The sequence below is a fragment of the Ambystoma mexicanum genome, chromosome 2q, assembly GCF_040938575.1.
Source record: "Ambystoma mexicanum isolate Mex_15411 chromosome 2q, UKY_AmexF1_1, whole genome shotgun sequence".
Classification (NCBI taxonomy): Eukaryota; Metazoa; Chordata; class Amphibia; order Caudata; family Ambystomatidae; genus Ambystoma; species Ambystoma mexicanum.
This window is the reverse complement of record NC_090924.1, coordinates 219,547,544-219,562,857: the sequence shown is the minus strand read 5'-3', so window position 1 is coordinate 219,562,857 and position 15,314 is coordinate 219,547,544. Positions and strand designations below refer to the sequence as shown.

Below are 15,314 nucleotides of genomic sequence, written 5' to 3'. Positions count from 1 at the left end.
ACTGTTTATTTTGGACGCTTTGCTGAATCTACAATTGGATTGCTTTGGACATTTTGGGACGCTTTGCTGAATTTGATTTGGATCACTTTAGGATATTCTTTGGGACGCTTTGCTGAGTCTATTTCGGAACACTGTGGATTTTGATTTGGAACGCTTTGCTGACTCTACTTTGGAAACCTGTGGCTATCTTCTTGGGACGCTTTGCAGCACTGAAGTCCTGAGACACTGGTGTACTCCTCCTTCACCGTTGATATAAGAATCCCCCTTTGTGTCCATTACTAGTAGGTTACTGGTACATTTTGCTACGGAACAGGTAAGAGTGGGTACTTGGGGGATGTTGTTTGCTGTTGATTCGGCAATACCTGGCTGCATTCTGAACGTCTGCTCTGTTCTTCCCTCCTTTAGCTCTGCTGAGTCTGCTCCTGCCTTTTCACTCAAGCCCTCAGCCTGACAGGTGGAATAGATTCATTGTAGGCTGATCTTTTGGGAGGGAAGTCTTTGGCATATCACGTTAGAGACTTCGTGTTCGAAGACAGAAGGTTACTTTTCCGGAACTGGGAGAGTAGTATCTGCGGCAACTGGGATACCATACCTAGGTTGTGACACTGACCTAGCAGTCAACAAGGACCTAAGAGTCGGGTTTAGTCAAGGGCAACGGATTTAAGAACCTACGCTGAAATCAGATGTACAAGGAAGTATCAACGTTTCAACAGGGAATCAGATGTCAAACAACCCTAGGCCCATTGCAACACTGAATAAGGCGTTCAGTTAAAAAATACCTCTTAGGCAAAGCCAGCATGTTAAGCAAGACAACTAAATTCGACTTTTACACAATGCAGAAAGAAGCACATTTTAAGCAGAGCCAGCAGGTTAGAAAAAAGACAGCTAAATTTGACTTTTACACAATGCAGTAAAAAGCACCTCACAACAAATGCCTCGATTTGAGTTTCCACTGCCGTCGAAGGAAGCATGCAGTTCAAGGCTAAGGCAGATGGAGAATCATATGTTAAATACACAGGTAGTAATGGGGGACTGGCAGATTCAACATTCCCACAGATGGGGGTGAACACACTTTGATAACATGACCACCAGTGATAGCGAGGTGCAGTAATGACCCTAGATGGGTAGAGGGCAAACCAAGTACAACTGGTGTTGGGCAGTTAGTGAAGAGTGGGGAAAGATGCTGTAGTCCGCCAAGGTGAGGAGAGTCAGTGCTGAAGTTGTAGGTCTGTTGGTGACTTCAGCCTTCCTGGTAAAAGGGCAAAAGTGCAGGTGAGAGGTTTGGCGCAGGAGGTTAAATGTGCACACGGTGTGGGAGTTCATAAATATTCTTTCCTAGAAGAAAGAATCCAGTCACAGAGAAGAAAAACACGTTTTCTATCTGGGGCAGATAGTGTTTCAGTAGAGACTGAGGGAAGACCAGTCGTGAGGATTTGGGTAAGGTTTTGAGGAAATGTCCAAAGGAGCAGCTTCAGGAGTTGAATTTAATGCACAGAAGACCCTTGGTAATGAAGAGGGGGCCCAGAGATGAAGATTTCAGCGAAGAAAGAACTTGCCAGCACTGCTGCAAAGTTGGCAGAGCACATCTTGGGTCCAAAAAGTGTTTCTACAGCAGGCGGCTCTGGGGTTTCCAGAAGAATGCACTGTACATGGTTTAGCAACCACCTTAGGCTCATGTGACCAAATATGAGTGCAGGAGGGACCATGCTGTTCGGGAGGACGACTATTTGAGATTCAGTGCTTCCCAGGTCGATGATCCGAGCCAAAGAAGCTGAAAGGTTCAGATGTTGTGGTCAGTGGTTGTCGGCAAAGCCAGCTTTCTCTGTCATCCTCAGGCACAGGATGTGTCTTCTGAGGCTGGAGGTGGCTTGAGAAGACCCCACGGAGGAATGAGGAAGTCCCACCAGAAAGGGGCCAGCCACAGAAAAAGGACCAGGTAGAGTTTGACAGTGTGGCTGTAGGACAAATGGCAGCACGTGCCCCTGGAGCTTTGCAGATCAGGATTAAGGAAACCGGGTAATTGAGTGATTTCCTGGGATTAACAAGCCATGCTTGGTTTAACACGGGCAGTTCTCGGGGTCCTGGCAGGAAGGGGCTCCTGCTTCTGGATCCAGTGATGCAGAAACAATCAGGTGCTTCAGAGCAATGAGACCTTCAGGCACCAGTAGTGATCCAGTTGTCCCTACCCGTTAAGGTGAAGGAGCTCAGGAGTTGGGTGCTGCTGGTCCCTTGGACAGGCAGAGCATTGACATATGATGTGGTGGAGGGTCAAAGGATGCTGGTACAGAGCTGGTGTGCTTCCTCAAGCAGCAGACTGTCTGGAGTGTGAGTACAAAGTTCCAGCATTAGAGCAGGTGAGTGGAAAAGGGGGTTCTACTGTTATCCCCCTCAGGAGGTAGTGAGAGAACACAGCATCCAATCACACACCAAGTACCATTCCAACAGAGGGTTGGTCAGCCAATTGCAGACCATCCCTCCAAACATACCCTTGCACTAAGGAAGGGCTCTTGTAAAAAGGAGTTAATTCACACTATCCAGGTAGGAATCTCCACAGTAGTCACATACACACACACAAAGAAGGACAAGGGACAGTCAGATGCTCTCTCAGGTCTTCGAGGCAAAGAAAACATCAATATTGGTGAAATGTAGAAGGGGAATCAAACAGGATCCAGACAGGCAGGCAAAATGGTTTCCACCAAGTGGAGCCACTTAAAAAAAAGCAACAAACGCTACCCCCAGTCTAGCAACATGACTAATAGAGAGAAGGTACTCTCTCTTGGACACTCTGGTGTACCATTGGGAGGCTTCTGCGTTACGAGTCATAAAGCACACCAAAATAAAACAGAGCAACACTGTCAATCTGGCTTGGGCTTAAGCCGGGATGGGAGGAAAATAAAGTGCACCACAAAATAAAACTACAGTTATAAGTTAAAAGTTGGGGTTTCTACCCACAATTGCCTCTCCCCCATAGATCAAGAACAAGAGCACTGATACCCCACAGGATGGGTCTTAGGTTCTGTTTTGTTGTATGTTCTAGAAAGACCTCTCTTAGCATAGAATAACTGAATTAGTTCTGGTTGTCACTTCATGTTCCAGTACATGGAAAATGTTCCCCCACTTCCCTAGGGTGAAGGGTAGAGGTTACTTTACAAAGTAAAATGTGATCGAGAGGAACATAGAACAAAATGGTTTTAAAAAATTAAAGGTTTGTAGTAGCTCGGATTCCTTGGTCTGAAGATGTCATCAACAAATACAAAATGCATCCTATAAGAGGAAGTAAGTAATGGACTAATTTATTAAGACTATATGACAGAAGGTTGCAGAAAATATAGCACTGACAGGTCAATAAACAAGGTATAAAGATCAATAAATCAATAAGGTAGAAAAGACAAGAAAACTTATTGTAATATGGTTGTAGTGGTTTCCTTGGGTTTTGGACATTGGGAAAGAAAGCCAAATGAAATACATTATTATTTACAGAGATTACTTTAGAAATTATCAAGCGCATCACATACTTCACAAAACGTATTTGCACTTGCAAGCATCCATTGTGCTGAATGAAATGCTGCAACTATTGTACTTACATGTTTTTGGGTCAGGAAGTTCTGGAATTGTTTCTGTGGAAAGCTGGTGAATCAAATAGGCCAAATCAGCAATGTCATCACGTTCCTCTTCTAAACGAATATGCGGCTCACCGATATCTGAACGGGGCTTTTCCAAACTTATATGCAGACCATTGATATCTAAACGAAGCTCCGACAAACTGGTATGCGGATAAGCGATATCTGAACGAGGCTTTTCCAAACTGATATGCGAACCAGTGGCATCTAAATGAGGCTCTTCCAAAATGATATGGGATTCAGCTGTCGACTCCAAATGAACCTATTTAAAAAGAAAAAGAAAATTCAGTCAGGGATGCAAGCATGACTATATAATTGTGTAATGTGCATCACGTGACCTGGTCATCAGCATTTTAAGTTGCCTTACAAGCCAATCACGCATGGAGGGCATCTTCCAAAGGATGGAATTTCTAAGGGTGCACTGGCATCCCTGTTTGCGTTGGTAGGATAACATTTCCTCCACATACTTTCTGCATATGTATGACCATTTATGAATGATGATGTTGCTTACTGTTCATCTGCTCATTTTGTTAGGTGCATTGATGAATATTCCAGCAGCAGTTACTCAACATAAAAATGTGGTTAGACCCTGTGTGGTTAATCACTCACATGCTGTATGCCCTACAACTTCTCCACAATCTTCTTTTAATTTAGGTTTATGGAACTCTCGCTCTTTAGTTTCTAAAAGTGGTGCTGTACTGGACCTTTATATTTCTTTATGGCTATTTCTTTTTCTTACTGCAATACGGCTGTGTTCCTATGATACTGTCACTCAGGCAGCACCCACTTCTTCATCTTCTCCTCTCTCTCACATGCTCCAACTTTGCCTGGTCCTGGAGGTGGAGTTACTATTTTATATCTACCCAAATGGAAAACGTAGCACACTTAACATTGAATTTCGTCCAGTTCAATCTTTTAAATTTCACTTGCTATTGTTCTATTTGCCCGTTTCACTAGCTATTATTGTTATTTACAGTCCTCCTGGTGCACTTGATCTTATCCCTTGATGTATTTCTTCTCTTTCAACCCCTCTTTTTGTGGCTGGTGATTTTGATATATATATAGTCTAGTTATGGATTCTTCTTATCTGCCATTCCTTTGTACTACTCTTTCTTAAATCCTGTATTACTTCCTTCTCCTCCTACCCATATTTAAGCGGGTACATTTGATCTTGTTTTTGTTTCTTCTGATATCACTAATCTTAATTATTTGAGCATATGTTGTAATCCTGATTTCATAACTTCTTATTTTTTTTAACTTTAACTTATCCTACCTTACCTTCTCAATCCCATGCTAGACCCAATTTTACTATTGTTACTTTTCTTTTATTTTTATTTTATCAATTTTATTTCAACAAACAATACAAACCAAACTTGCAGTGCATACAATAACATTATAAACATACATCTCTGCAACATGTCCACTGCTTTTCCCATTCCCTCCCCCCCTTATGAGCCTATTCCCTTCCGTGTTCTGTTTCTGCATCTTGTGATAAGGATTCATCTGCCATATTTTCCATTGGGTCTTGTGGTAACCCAAATAACTCCGCTATCAATTGTTTCCAGGCTATCAGGGTCTCAGCTTCTTCCTCCCCCACAACATTACTTGCATCCTACCATACCACAGTTTCCGCTTCGGCCCATTTCTGTAGATCTTTCCACCATACTTCTATTCGTAGTCTCTGGCATGCCTTCCACCCCATAGCAAGTCTCCGCTTTGCAAGCGCATACGCTAAATCCTTTAATTTACTCACATGCTTGAGTTTATGCGGTCTCGGAAACCCTCCCATCAAACAGGCCCACACCGCATCCACCACAATTTTGATTCCTTTTTCAGCCAACTTGTGCGCCACCTCGCCCCAAAAAAGCTCAATGACTGGGCATGACCAAAACATGTGCACCATTCCAGCATTTTCCTCATCACATTTGGGGCATGCTTGTCGTCCTACATTTAGGAATTTGGCTATTCTCTGGGGTGTCATATACGCCCTATGGGTTACGTACAGTTGTATTTGTTGCAGTATTGCATTTCTCGACACTTTTTTGTGGTGCCCTTGGGCTCGTTCCCACATCCCATCACATTCTTCTGCTAGTGCTACTTTGGACCATGTCTCCTTGATATACTGACCCGTATGTAACCCAGTTTCTTCCTCCAGTACCGCAAATGCCCTTATGTCCCCCTCCTGCCATATATCGCCCATGGTTGCTATCCCAACCGATTCCCAGTGTTTCCTAATCATCATCCTTAATTGCTTGTCTTTGCCGGTCAACGCCACTAGTGGTACCTGCGGGGAGCACAGGAATGAATTCACCATCAGCTGGCAGGCCCTGAGCCATTTCCTCCACCCTAGTAACATCATCTTTGGGCGCCCTTCCATGTCTGTCTTAGGCAGCCACATAATTTCCTTTAGGAAGTATGGGGCGCAGTCCTGTCGGAACAGCCTGGACTCCGAGGTTGACTCTTCAGAGAGCCATTTAGCTACGTATTGAAGCTGGCTTGCTATATAGTAAATTTCGTAGTTCGGCAGTTTTATTCCCCCTTTCTCGTATGAGTTTTGCAGCTTCCAAAGGGGTACCTTATTCCTCGTCCCGTGCCAGAGGAGTCCCTGCACATGCTCTCTATCTTGTCAAAAGTCCGCCTTGTTATAAGATATGGGATATTTCCAAAATAATGCAAGAGTCTCAGTAGGACCACCATTTTCAACATTGCCCCTCGACCCATCATCGCTAGAGGTAGTTTCACCCAGAACTTCATACTATTTCCAATTTTTCTGATCGCCTCCTCTGTATTATACTGGTGTTCCTCTTCTACCATATGGTATACATCTATTCGAAGATATCGGAACGTGCGCACCGCCCATGGTATCTGTAGTACCGGTAGCTGTTCTTGCGGGGTCCCTTTGTACCTGCTGAATGGAAATATGCTAGATTTTTGGGGGTTCACAGCTATGCCAGACAGCTTTGCATATCTCGCCATCACTTTCAGAATGTACTGGAGGTTTTCTTCTGGGTGCCTTAGGTACAACAACATGTCATCCACATACAAAGAGATTAGATGTGGTTCCCCTCCTACAGCAATGCCTATCGGGTCATACTGTTGCCTCAGGTACATGGCCAAGGGTTCCAGGGAAAGAATATACAACATAGGAGACCACGGGCATCCTTGCCTAGTACCTCCCCAAAGCTGCCACTGCTCTGATATTACCGACCCTGTTTTAACTCTAGCCAACGGAGCGCTATATAGCATTTTAGCCCACTGTAAGTACCCAAGCACTATCCCATAGCCAGCCAGTGCCGCCATCAGCCATGGCCATTTGACCGAATCAAAGGCCTTTATTGCGCCTAGCGATACAATTGCCAATTCGCCTTCGTCTTCATTTGCGTATTCAACAACTCGGTGGAGTCGCCTGAGATTGTTGGATATGTTCCTGTTCGGAACATAGCCAGTCTGGTCGGGATGTATTAGCTTAGCAATAACCCTCTTCATTCTGTTTGCCAAAACAACCGTCAATATTTTACTGTCTTGGTTAAGCATTGACAGGGGTCTGTATGATCCGCGGTTATGACCGGGCATATTAGGTTTGGGCAGTGGTATAATTGTCGCTTCTCTGAGGGACTCTGGCAGCCTACCCACTTCATACGCTTCATTCAACATTTCTAAAAGCGGAGGAAGCACTTCATCCTTATATGTTTTATAAAATTCGCTTGGGAGTCTGTCAGTTCCTGGGGTCTTACTGGTAGGCAACTGTCTCACTACTTCTTCCAACTCCTCTAAGGTAATCAGGGCATCCAGCTCCTCCCGCTCTTCGGAACTAATCTGCAGCAGTCCTATATCTTCCAGTGTTTCTGCTATTTCTGTGCAGTCGCCGTCCTCATCATCTCCATACAGGAGTCGATAATACTCCGCAAATTCTTGGTTAACTCCCTCTTGGGTGTCCACTAAGCTCCCATCCTCCCTCGTTATTGTCCTGATGGTTGGCTTGGGGGTATAACTTTTATATAGCCATGCCAGGACCCTCCCTGGTTTATCCCCCTGCATGCTGTCTCTCCGTATACTTCTTATAATTAAGATTGCACAATCTCTCCCAGTGCCCCGCACATTTCTGCTGAAGCTTAAGTATTCTTTCATTATCTTCCTTGGTGTTACCTCCTTCCTTTAGTGCCCTTTCTAGTTCCCTCTCAGTATCTTGCAGTTCAGCCTGGATACCTCCTTGTAGCCCTTTGGACTTTGCTATAGCTACCCCCCTCATCACAACTTTAAAGGCCTCCCAAAGCATACCTGCTGTCTCTACACTGCCAGTGTTTATCTCAAAATAGTTTATTATTTTCTCCCTCATATCCTCCTGGAAAATGGTGTCTTTCAGCGCCTCAGCTCTGAGGTGCCATGTCAGGCTCTTTGCCCTCGGGGGTCGGTATTGCTATCTCAGGATTAGTGGCGAGTGGTCTGAGAGGACCCTCGCTTTATATTCCGTTTCCATTATCTCAGTCATTAAATCTTGCGTGGCAAACATTTAATCCAATCTAGTGTGCACATTTTGTGGAGCTGAGTAGTGCAAATACTGCCTCTCATGGGGGTGATGTGCCCTCCATACATCCTCAAACCCGAAATCATCTAACAGCGTATGCAGCGCTCTGGCGGCTGGGGTGGGTCTGTCCATTTTTCCATCTGACCCATCTACCATAGGGTTTAACACACAGTTGAAGTCTCCTCCCCAGATCACTGCCCCTCTCAAGCACGTACTAAGTTTGTTGCATAAGGTTCTGAAATATGCTGCCGTGTTTTGATTTGGGGCGTACATGTTTATAATGCTTATCTCCCTGTTTTCCACCAGCCCTCTCATCATGACCATCCTCCCGTCTGCCTCCATCGCAGACTGTAACAGTTGAAACGGGACATGTGGTGCCACCCAAAAGATCACTGCCCTGGCATAGCCCGAATATGATGCCCCCGCCACAGTCCTCCGCCATTTTTTCCGGATCATCTCCATCTTGTCTTGTGTAAGATGGGTCTCCTGCAGCAGGGCTATATCTACTTTCTGTCTGCGTAGGTATAGCATGACCTTATTCCTCTTTAGATAACTATTGAGCCCTCTGATGTTCCAGGTAATTATTTTAAGATCCCCCATGCATATCAGGGTCCCTCTTCTCCCCCCACAAGTGCAGTCCATGACCAAATACATTCCCATTCTATGCAGGCTCGTCTCCCAACATGAACTTCCCCGAACAACAAACACCCCAAACTTCCCCATCTCCCTCCCTCCCGCCTCGCTTCCCTGCCCCAATTCACTCCTCTCCGTTTCCTCCCGCCCCAACACCCTACCCAACTGTCGCCCAGCTCCATGCCTGGATCTCAGGCACCCCCGCATCTAGCCCTTTTCTGGCAACTGCCTTTACTCACTGCTCAGCAGGGTGGGGTCGCCCTAATGGCGGCCCTACTACTCTAACTCTTGGGAGTAGGTCGTCTCCATCTTGTTGCTCCCATTTGCTTCTATGTAAGCGCGCTTGGTGCTGCCCAATTTACATTCACATTTAATATTCTAGTTCAACAAGTCCAAATGTCTCTTATTGCAGTTTTCAATGTAATCTGTCCTCGCCCGCCCTTGTTACTCATGCGATAATCCTTTCATTTTTCCCCTGGGCCACCCTTTTCTCCATTCTTGCATTCTACATAATATGACCCCCTCATTTATCATGATTCTCGTCGTCTTTCTGCTCGCCTTGTTCCGGACAACCCTGCATATCCAGCCATGCCGCCGCGTCTTCCGGGGTATCGAAAACGTACGCCTTACTCTTGTGCAGGACCTTGAGCTTTGCAGGATACAAAAGCATGTACTTGATTCCGGCCATACGCATTCTCCTTTTGATCGCCACATAGTTATAACGCTGTCTCTGTACCAACATGGTGTAGTCAGGGTATCCCGTAATGGTTGCAGATGCCTTTTCAATCGTACCACCTTTGCGAAAGTACTCCAGGATCTTCTCTCTATCTTTATAGTTCAAGATCTTTGCTATTATCGCTCGATGGGGGGGCTCTAGGTCGTGGTTTCCTCATTAGGGCCCTGTGCGCCTGTTCGACAGCAAATCCTTGGGAAAGTTTGTCAGCTCCTATTTCTTGCAGGATCCAATTATCCACGTAGTCCGTGGGGTCCTGACCTTCCTCTCCCTCCGGTAGGCCGACCACCCGAATGTTGCTCCGTCTCGCTCTCCCTTCAGCCTCCTCCACGCAGTTCTCCAAGTTGGCGACCTGTTGGTTCAGAATGTGGACTTCCTTTGGGTTACTTGTGCTGGTTTCCGTATTGGTTTTCACCATACTTTCTAGGCCGCTTGTTCTTTCAGCCAGCGCTCTTACATCTTGTCGCAACAGGTTGACTTCTAACCCAACCGCATCTATTTTGGTTTCCAAAGCAGTTCTTAAGTACGCCATCGTTGTACCCCACGAGGCCTTCAGCTCCGTAATGGCTGTTAGAATCAGATGATCCTCTTTTGTCGGGGATATTTCTGCAGGCGCGGCTGCTGCACCCTGTACCGGGGTGGTCGGAGTCTGTTGCGGCTTGACAAAAATGTCCATAGTGGGTTGCTTACTCTTGGTCTTGCCTCCTCTCACCGACATTGTGCAATCCTGCCTTTGTTCCGAGGCCCAGCTTTTCTGTAACGTGCAGGCCCTGCTTACCCGTTCCTCCTTCTCCGTGGTTATAGCACGCTGTGGCACCGCCAGGCCCGTGTGTCTCTTGTGCCTTATCCCGCCCACTTCTTGGGGGCTACATCTCTCGCTCTTGTAGGCAATCCGTTGCAGTTCACGCGCGCCGTTAGCGGCTCATGCACTGTCTTGCGGACCGCTTCCAGCGAACCCGTTCTATAGCACCAGTGCAGTTCTCTTAGCCGCAGTTGCTTCCCACTTCACTTTCCACCCACTGCACTCTTTTGCGAACCTCCATCCGCCGTTGGGCTGTTGGGCCTACCTCAGCCTCCTTTGTTCTAGCGCTGGCCATTTTGTCTGGGGTGTTGCACCGCGGCCACCAACTTTCAGTTGATCTTGCCAATTTTCCTGCAGTCATCGAGGACTCCGCTCTCCATTAAACTTGCCCTCGCCTTTACACATCCAATAGTATCATTTTGAGCACGAACATGCCTTTTTTAGCTCATTTTCACGCAGGATCATATCGGATCGTCGGGAGCAGCTCGGAATACACGTCCAACTCCATGGCCCTCTAGCCACGCCCCCCCTTTATTATTGTTCTTGAGATCTTTGTGGTCCATCTCCAGGGACTATGATTGACTATTAGCTCTAATCTTCCACGTTTATATATTTTGACTCCCTTGATCTTAATTTAGCAGTCCCACATGTGTAATCATCTATTTTGCCTTCTCTTGATACTTTGTGTCCTTCTTGAAGGGAAACCACAGCAACCATGGCATGCGCATCTCACCGGCACCTCACAGAAACTTTTCATCAAGCTGAATGTATATGGAAACATTCCAAATTTTCTATGAACTTTACATCGTACTCCGTTTTATTATAATATTATACCTCTGAACTTAATGATGCTAATGTTCACTTCTTTCAATTGCTTATTTTTTCCTCAATCTTCTTCTCCTCATTGCCTTTTTTGTTAAAAAAATAAGTTGTTGTGTATTACTCCTGTGGATCAATCTCCTAGTTCTTCTATAACGTCGGATTTGTTTGCCTCACTATTTTTTCTAAAGCTAAAAATATCGGGTCTTCATTAAACCAAGGTTGTACTAGTTAGCCAATTTATACACCATCGAACATTTCTGGTCATTTTCATTATTTCTATTTTTGTGTGTTATTTTGGTTACAAGCTTAACCTTCTAAAACACACAAAATTGAATACCAAATCATCAAAAAACATGATATCACTGTGCCATTAAAATGATTCATACATCAACAATTAATTACAATCAATAAATAGATAATTGTATAACATAGACTAAAATGCATTTTAAAACGAATTAATAATTGGTATAAAAAATAACCACACATAATAAACTCTAATTTATAACCAGATTTTCCCCAGAATAGATGTAGGCCCATGTCTGATCACTCTCCAAATTATCTATGTCCATGTAACTAGTATAACTTCTTCTATACACCTCCATCATTTTTTGGCACCCTGTTAACAGATGCCCCACTGTCTCTATATTCCTCTTACTGATTCTACATAATCCTTCATGAAGCGGGATATGTACCAATGCTCTCAGGCGAACCATGATAGGCAACTGTTCTAATTGCAGTTGTATAATAGGTTATTAAAAAATCAATTTCATTGAAAAACAAGATGACTTCTATCCAGATTCTGAGTGCTTCATGGGGGGCTGGGGCTTTCTTATCCAATAATACATTAAAATTCAAGTAGAAGCAAGTTATATTTCCCTGCTTTAGCAGTATTTTTAACATAAATATTCCAGTCGCTATTTTCTTCTGGACAATCACTGATGCCAGACCCATTTCACTACGAATTGTCTCAATCGGAGAAGATTGAGCCAGGCTTAAAGCAGGGTGCCACAGTCTACTCTCCAATTTTGTTAACCATATGGTTTCCTTATCTGTAAATATTCCCATGCCACAAACACACGGAGTGATTCTAGACCAATACACCTTTGGTAAACCTTCCGTAGAGTATCCGCGGCGATTGAGGACACATTTTTTTACTGTGTGTAATCTCTTTTGCACTTTTACCCTGATTGCCATCGCAAAGGTATCCGTGTTCAGCGAGTCAGTAACTGGGAGTCCTAGATAGTTTTATTGTGAATACATGTTTTATTTCAAAACAACAAACAACCATACAAACATAACCTGATGGGTGTTCACTATTTCATTACAATCATGTGGCTATTCATCAGATCAATACCATTCCTGGGCTCCCATCCTTACTCGCCCCACCCACCCTCCCGCCCGAGTTGTCATAGCACCTTGCGTTCCCGCACTGCCCCATCCCGTTGCATTGTCGTCTACAATTTGCTGCAGATGTTCATCTAATGTGTCTCTTCATATATTCCTTCCATCTCCAAGTTAAATAATGCCTGCGTCAGTTCGTTCCAGGCTGTGATTCCAATGCTCCACTCTTGTGTCCCTCTTTGCAACGACCTGTGCCATACTACGGTCTCTGCCAGTGACCATCTCTTTAAGTCTGCCCACGAAGCCTCAATTTTTGGCCCCTCTGTTGACTTCCCCTCCATTGCAATTCTACGCTCGGCTAATACACAATTTAAGTCTTTCATCGGACTCCTATATAGTTATTTTCTTAATAACCTCTATGGGTTCTTCCTTTACCTGCCATATAAAATTAGTACTCCTTTTTTCTGCTGAGATTAACAACCATGTTCATCTTTCTGCGGTTAATATTAACAGTTCCTATCCGCATGTTGACATAATGCTGTTAGACTGTGTTGGAGCCCAATCTTAGTGCGATCAAAGATAACGATGTCATCTGCATATGTATGTATAACCACACTACAGCCTGGGGTCCAATGTGTGCCACAAAGTTTTTACGTTTAATCAAAGTTTCCCCCAGATCCGGAACATACACAAAAATAACAATGCTGGTGCCATAGCGTAGCCCTGCTTTAATCCATAATTTGTATGCCTTTTTGGTTTAAACTTATCTGAACAGAAGTATCCGTGTTTAGAGATGTAACAAAATGCAAGCCCATAGTATGAAGGCCCCCACACCCTTCAGCTTAGCCCACAGAATATTCCTATTAACAGTATCGAAGGCACAGCTATAGTCGACAGAACATATGTAGAGGTGCATCCTTGGTCAAAAATGAGCTACGGATCAGATACATTAATATACAGAGATTTACCAGAGTACCAATGATCATTCTAAAGGCTGTTTGCTGTGCACTGAGAATTCTCATCTCATCTAGCCAAATGTTGACCTTCACCAACAAAAGGTTAGAGAAGATCTTTGCCATTGTATCAATCATGGCTAATAGTCGGTAATTCCCATGGTCTTCTCTGGGTACATTTTTTTATTTTTTTTAAGCAGCAAGAATCAATTTAGCCCAACGATGGGGATCCTGCCCGAGAGTCAAGATGATCTTAAATATCGTGTACATAATTAGAGGTCATCCAAGAGGGTCACTCTTAATTTTTTTAATATTTTTAACCTGTTTCGCAGCATAGTTCCTTACTCATTGCTCGGTTTAACTCAACAGTAGCCCCAATAATTCCATTATGTTCCCCCTTAATCAAGCCAGATTTCACTTCTTTGCTGTCATATTTGGCATTTCTTTTTATTTCCTCTATTCAACACATTGTTTTTCTGTATGCCTTTAAAAGGGCAACACCTATCCCAGTATTAAAGAAAGCTAACCTCAATGTTTCTGATCCTTCAAACTCTCATCTCATTTCTCTTCTTCATTACTTATATACATTATTTGAAAAGGTTATTCATAGACGGCTGTCCTCCTATCTTAGTTATCAGTATTTGTTGTTTCCAATTTCAATCTGGTTTTCGCCTCAATCATTCTATCAAGACCGCCTTTCTGTCTTTGTCCATCTGTCTACATCATGCTCATCATCATGCGCTGTTCTTTTTTGGTTCCATTAGATTTAAGGGCTGCATTCAATAAGGTTGGTAATTTACACTTTGATTTCTAGCCTTTCTACTCTGGGAATTGCTGGTTTTGATGTTCAATGTTTCGCATCTTATATTTCTAATCATACATGTATAATGTTATATACAGGTACAAATTGTTCTTCTAAGTTGTTATCCTTTGTAGATCAAGGCTGGGATTTGGGCCCTCTTCATTTTACTTTTTATATTTTTCCACTGGCAGCTTTAATTTTTGATTTTGGTTTTCAGCACATTTTATGCTCAATGTGACAGAATGCCATCTGTGAAAGAAGACTAGCCTGAGCTTTTTTGATTTTTGCAACCGAAAATGATGCTAGTAATTCTGCATCTGAAAGTGAGCTCTGCTAATCGGACTCCCTTTCATAATGCTGCATGCTATAAAATATAGTGCAAATATGTAACCCTGTGGATTCTGTTAAATGGCACCTTTCAGCATCTTCTGTGTAGCTCGGCAACATGGCAGTTTACAGCACAATATGTTCATTCCAGCAAACAGCCTGGTAAAACCTAAAGTTCCAGAGGCTGTGGGCAGCCCTGATCAACATTATATAATTGGGTGCTCCCAGGGCTTGATGACTGATAAATAAAGACATGTAAGCCATGTCTAGTTTTGAGATGGTGGTGTGTGGGAATCTACAATTATACTGGCCAAACCCTATTGATATAATTTTATTGTCAGCTTGGTTTCTAGTGACTTATTCCTCCTGTCAAATTGTGCGTATTCAACTGTCTGAAACAGAGCTTCACCCAAAACAGACAATTTGGGTTCAGCCCCAGCAAAGCCTTTGTTCTGTATGACAAGCCTTGTTACCGTCATGAGAATTGACCTGCACCCCAGGGGACAGGGAGAGGACACATGTTTTAAAGGATAGGCGCTGCCAGCAAGAAGGAAGTCACACCACTGTGGTAATTACCAGAGACTCTTTGATCCAGAGCAGAAAGGAGAAAGGTTGGAGTTGCTAGTTGCTTTTACATGAATTGGTTATTGACCTTGAAGGAGCGTAAGCTGCAACCACAAGGGAAGTGTTACTGCGGGGATGGATGGGAGGGGCGATAAGGAATACGTCGGAGGAACATTCCATCGAAAGAACGTT

General features: G+C 44.0%; 1 protein-coding gene across 5 annotated transcripts in view; it reads right to left on the bottom strand.

Annotated features, from left to right (window-relative positions):
- The window catches only part of IQCK (IQ motif containing K), a 1,231,453-nt gene that overhangs the window by 1,026,438 nt on the left and 189,701 nt on the right, over window positions 1-15,314 (bottom strand). For all 5 annotated transcript variants that reach the window (XM_069647159.1, XM_069647160.1, XM_069647161.1 and 2 more), the window contains one exon: window positions 3,585-3,882. In XM_069647159.1, coding sequence (XP_069503260.1) covers window positions 3,585-3,882 — 298 coding nt within the window. The remainder of the gene's footprint in view (window positions 1-3,584; window positions 3,883-15,314) is intronic.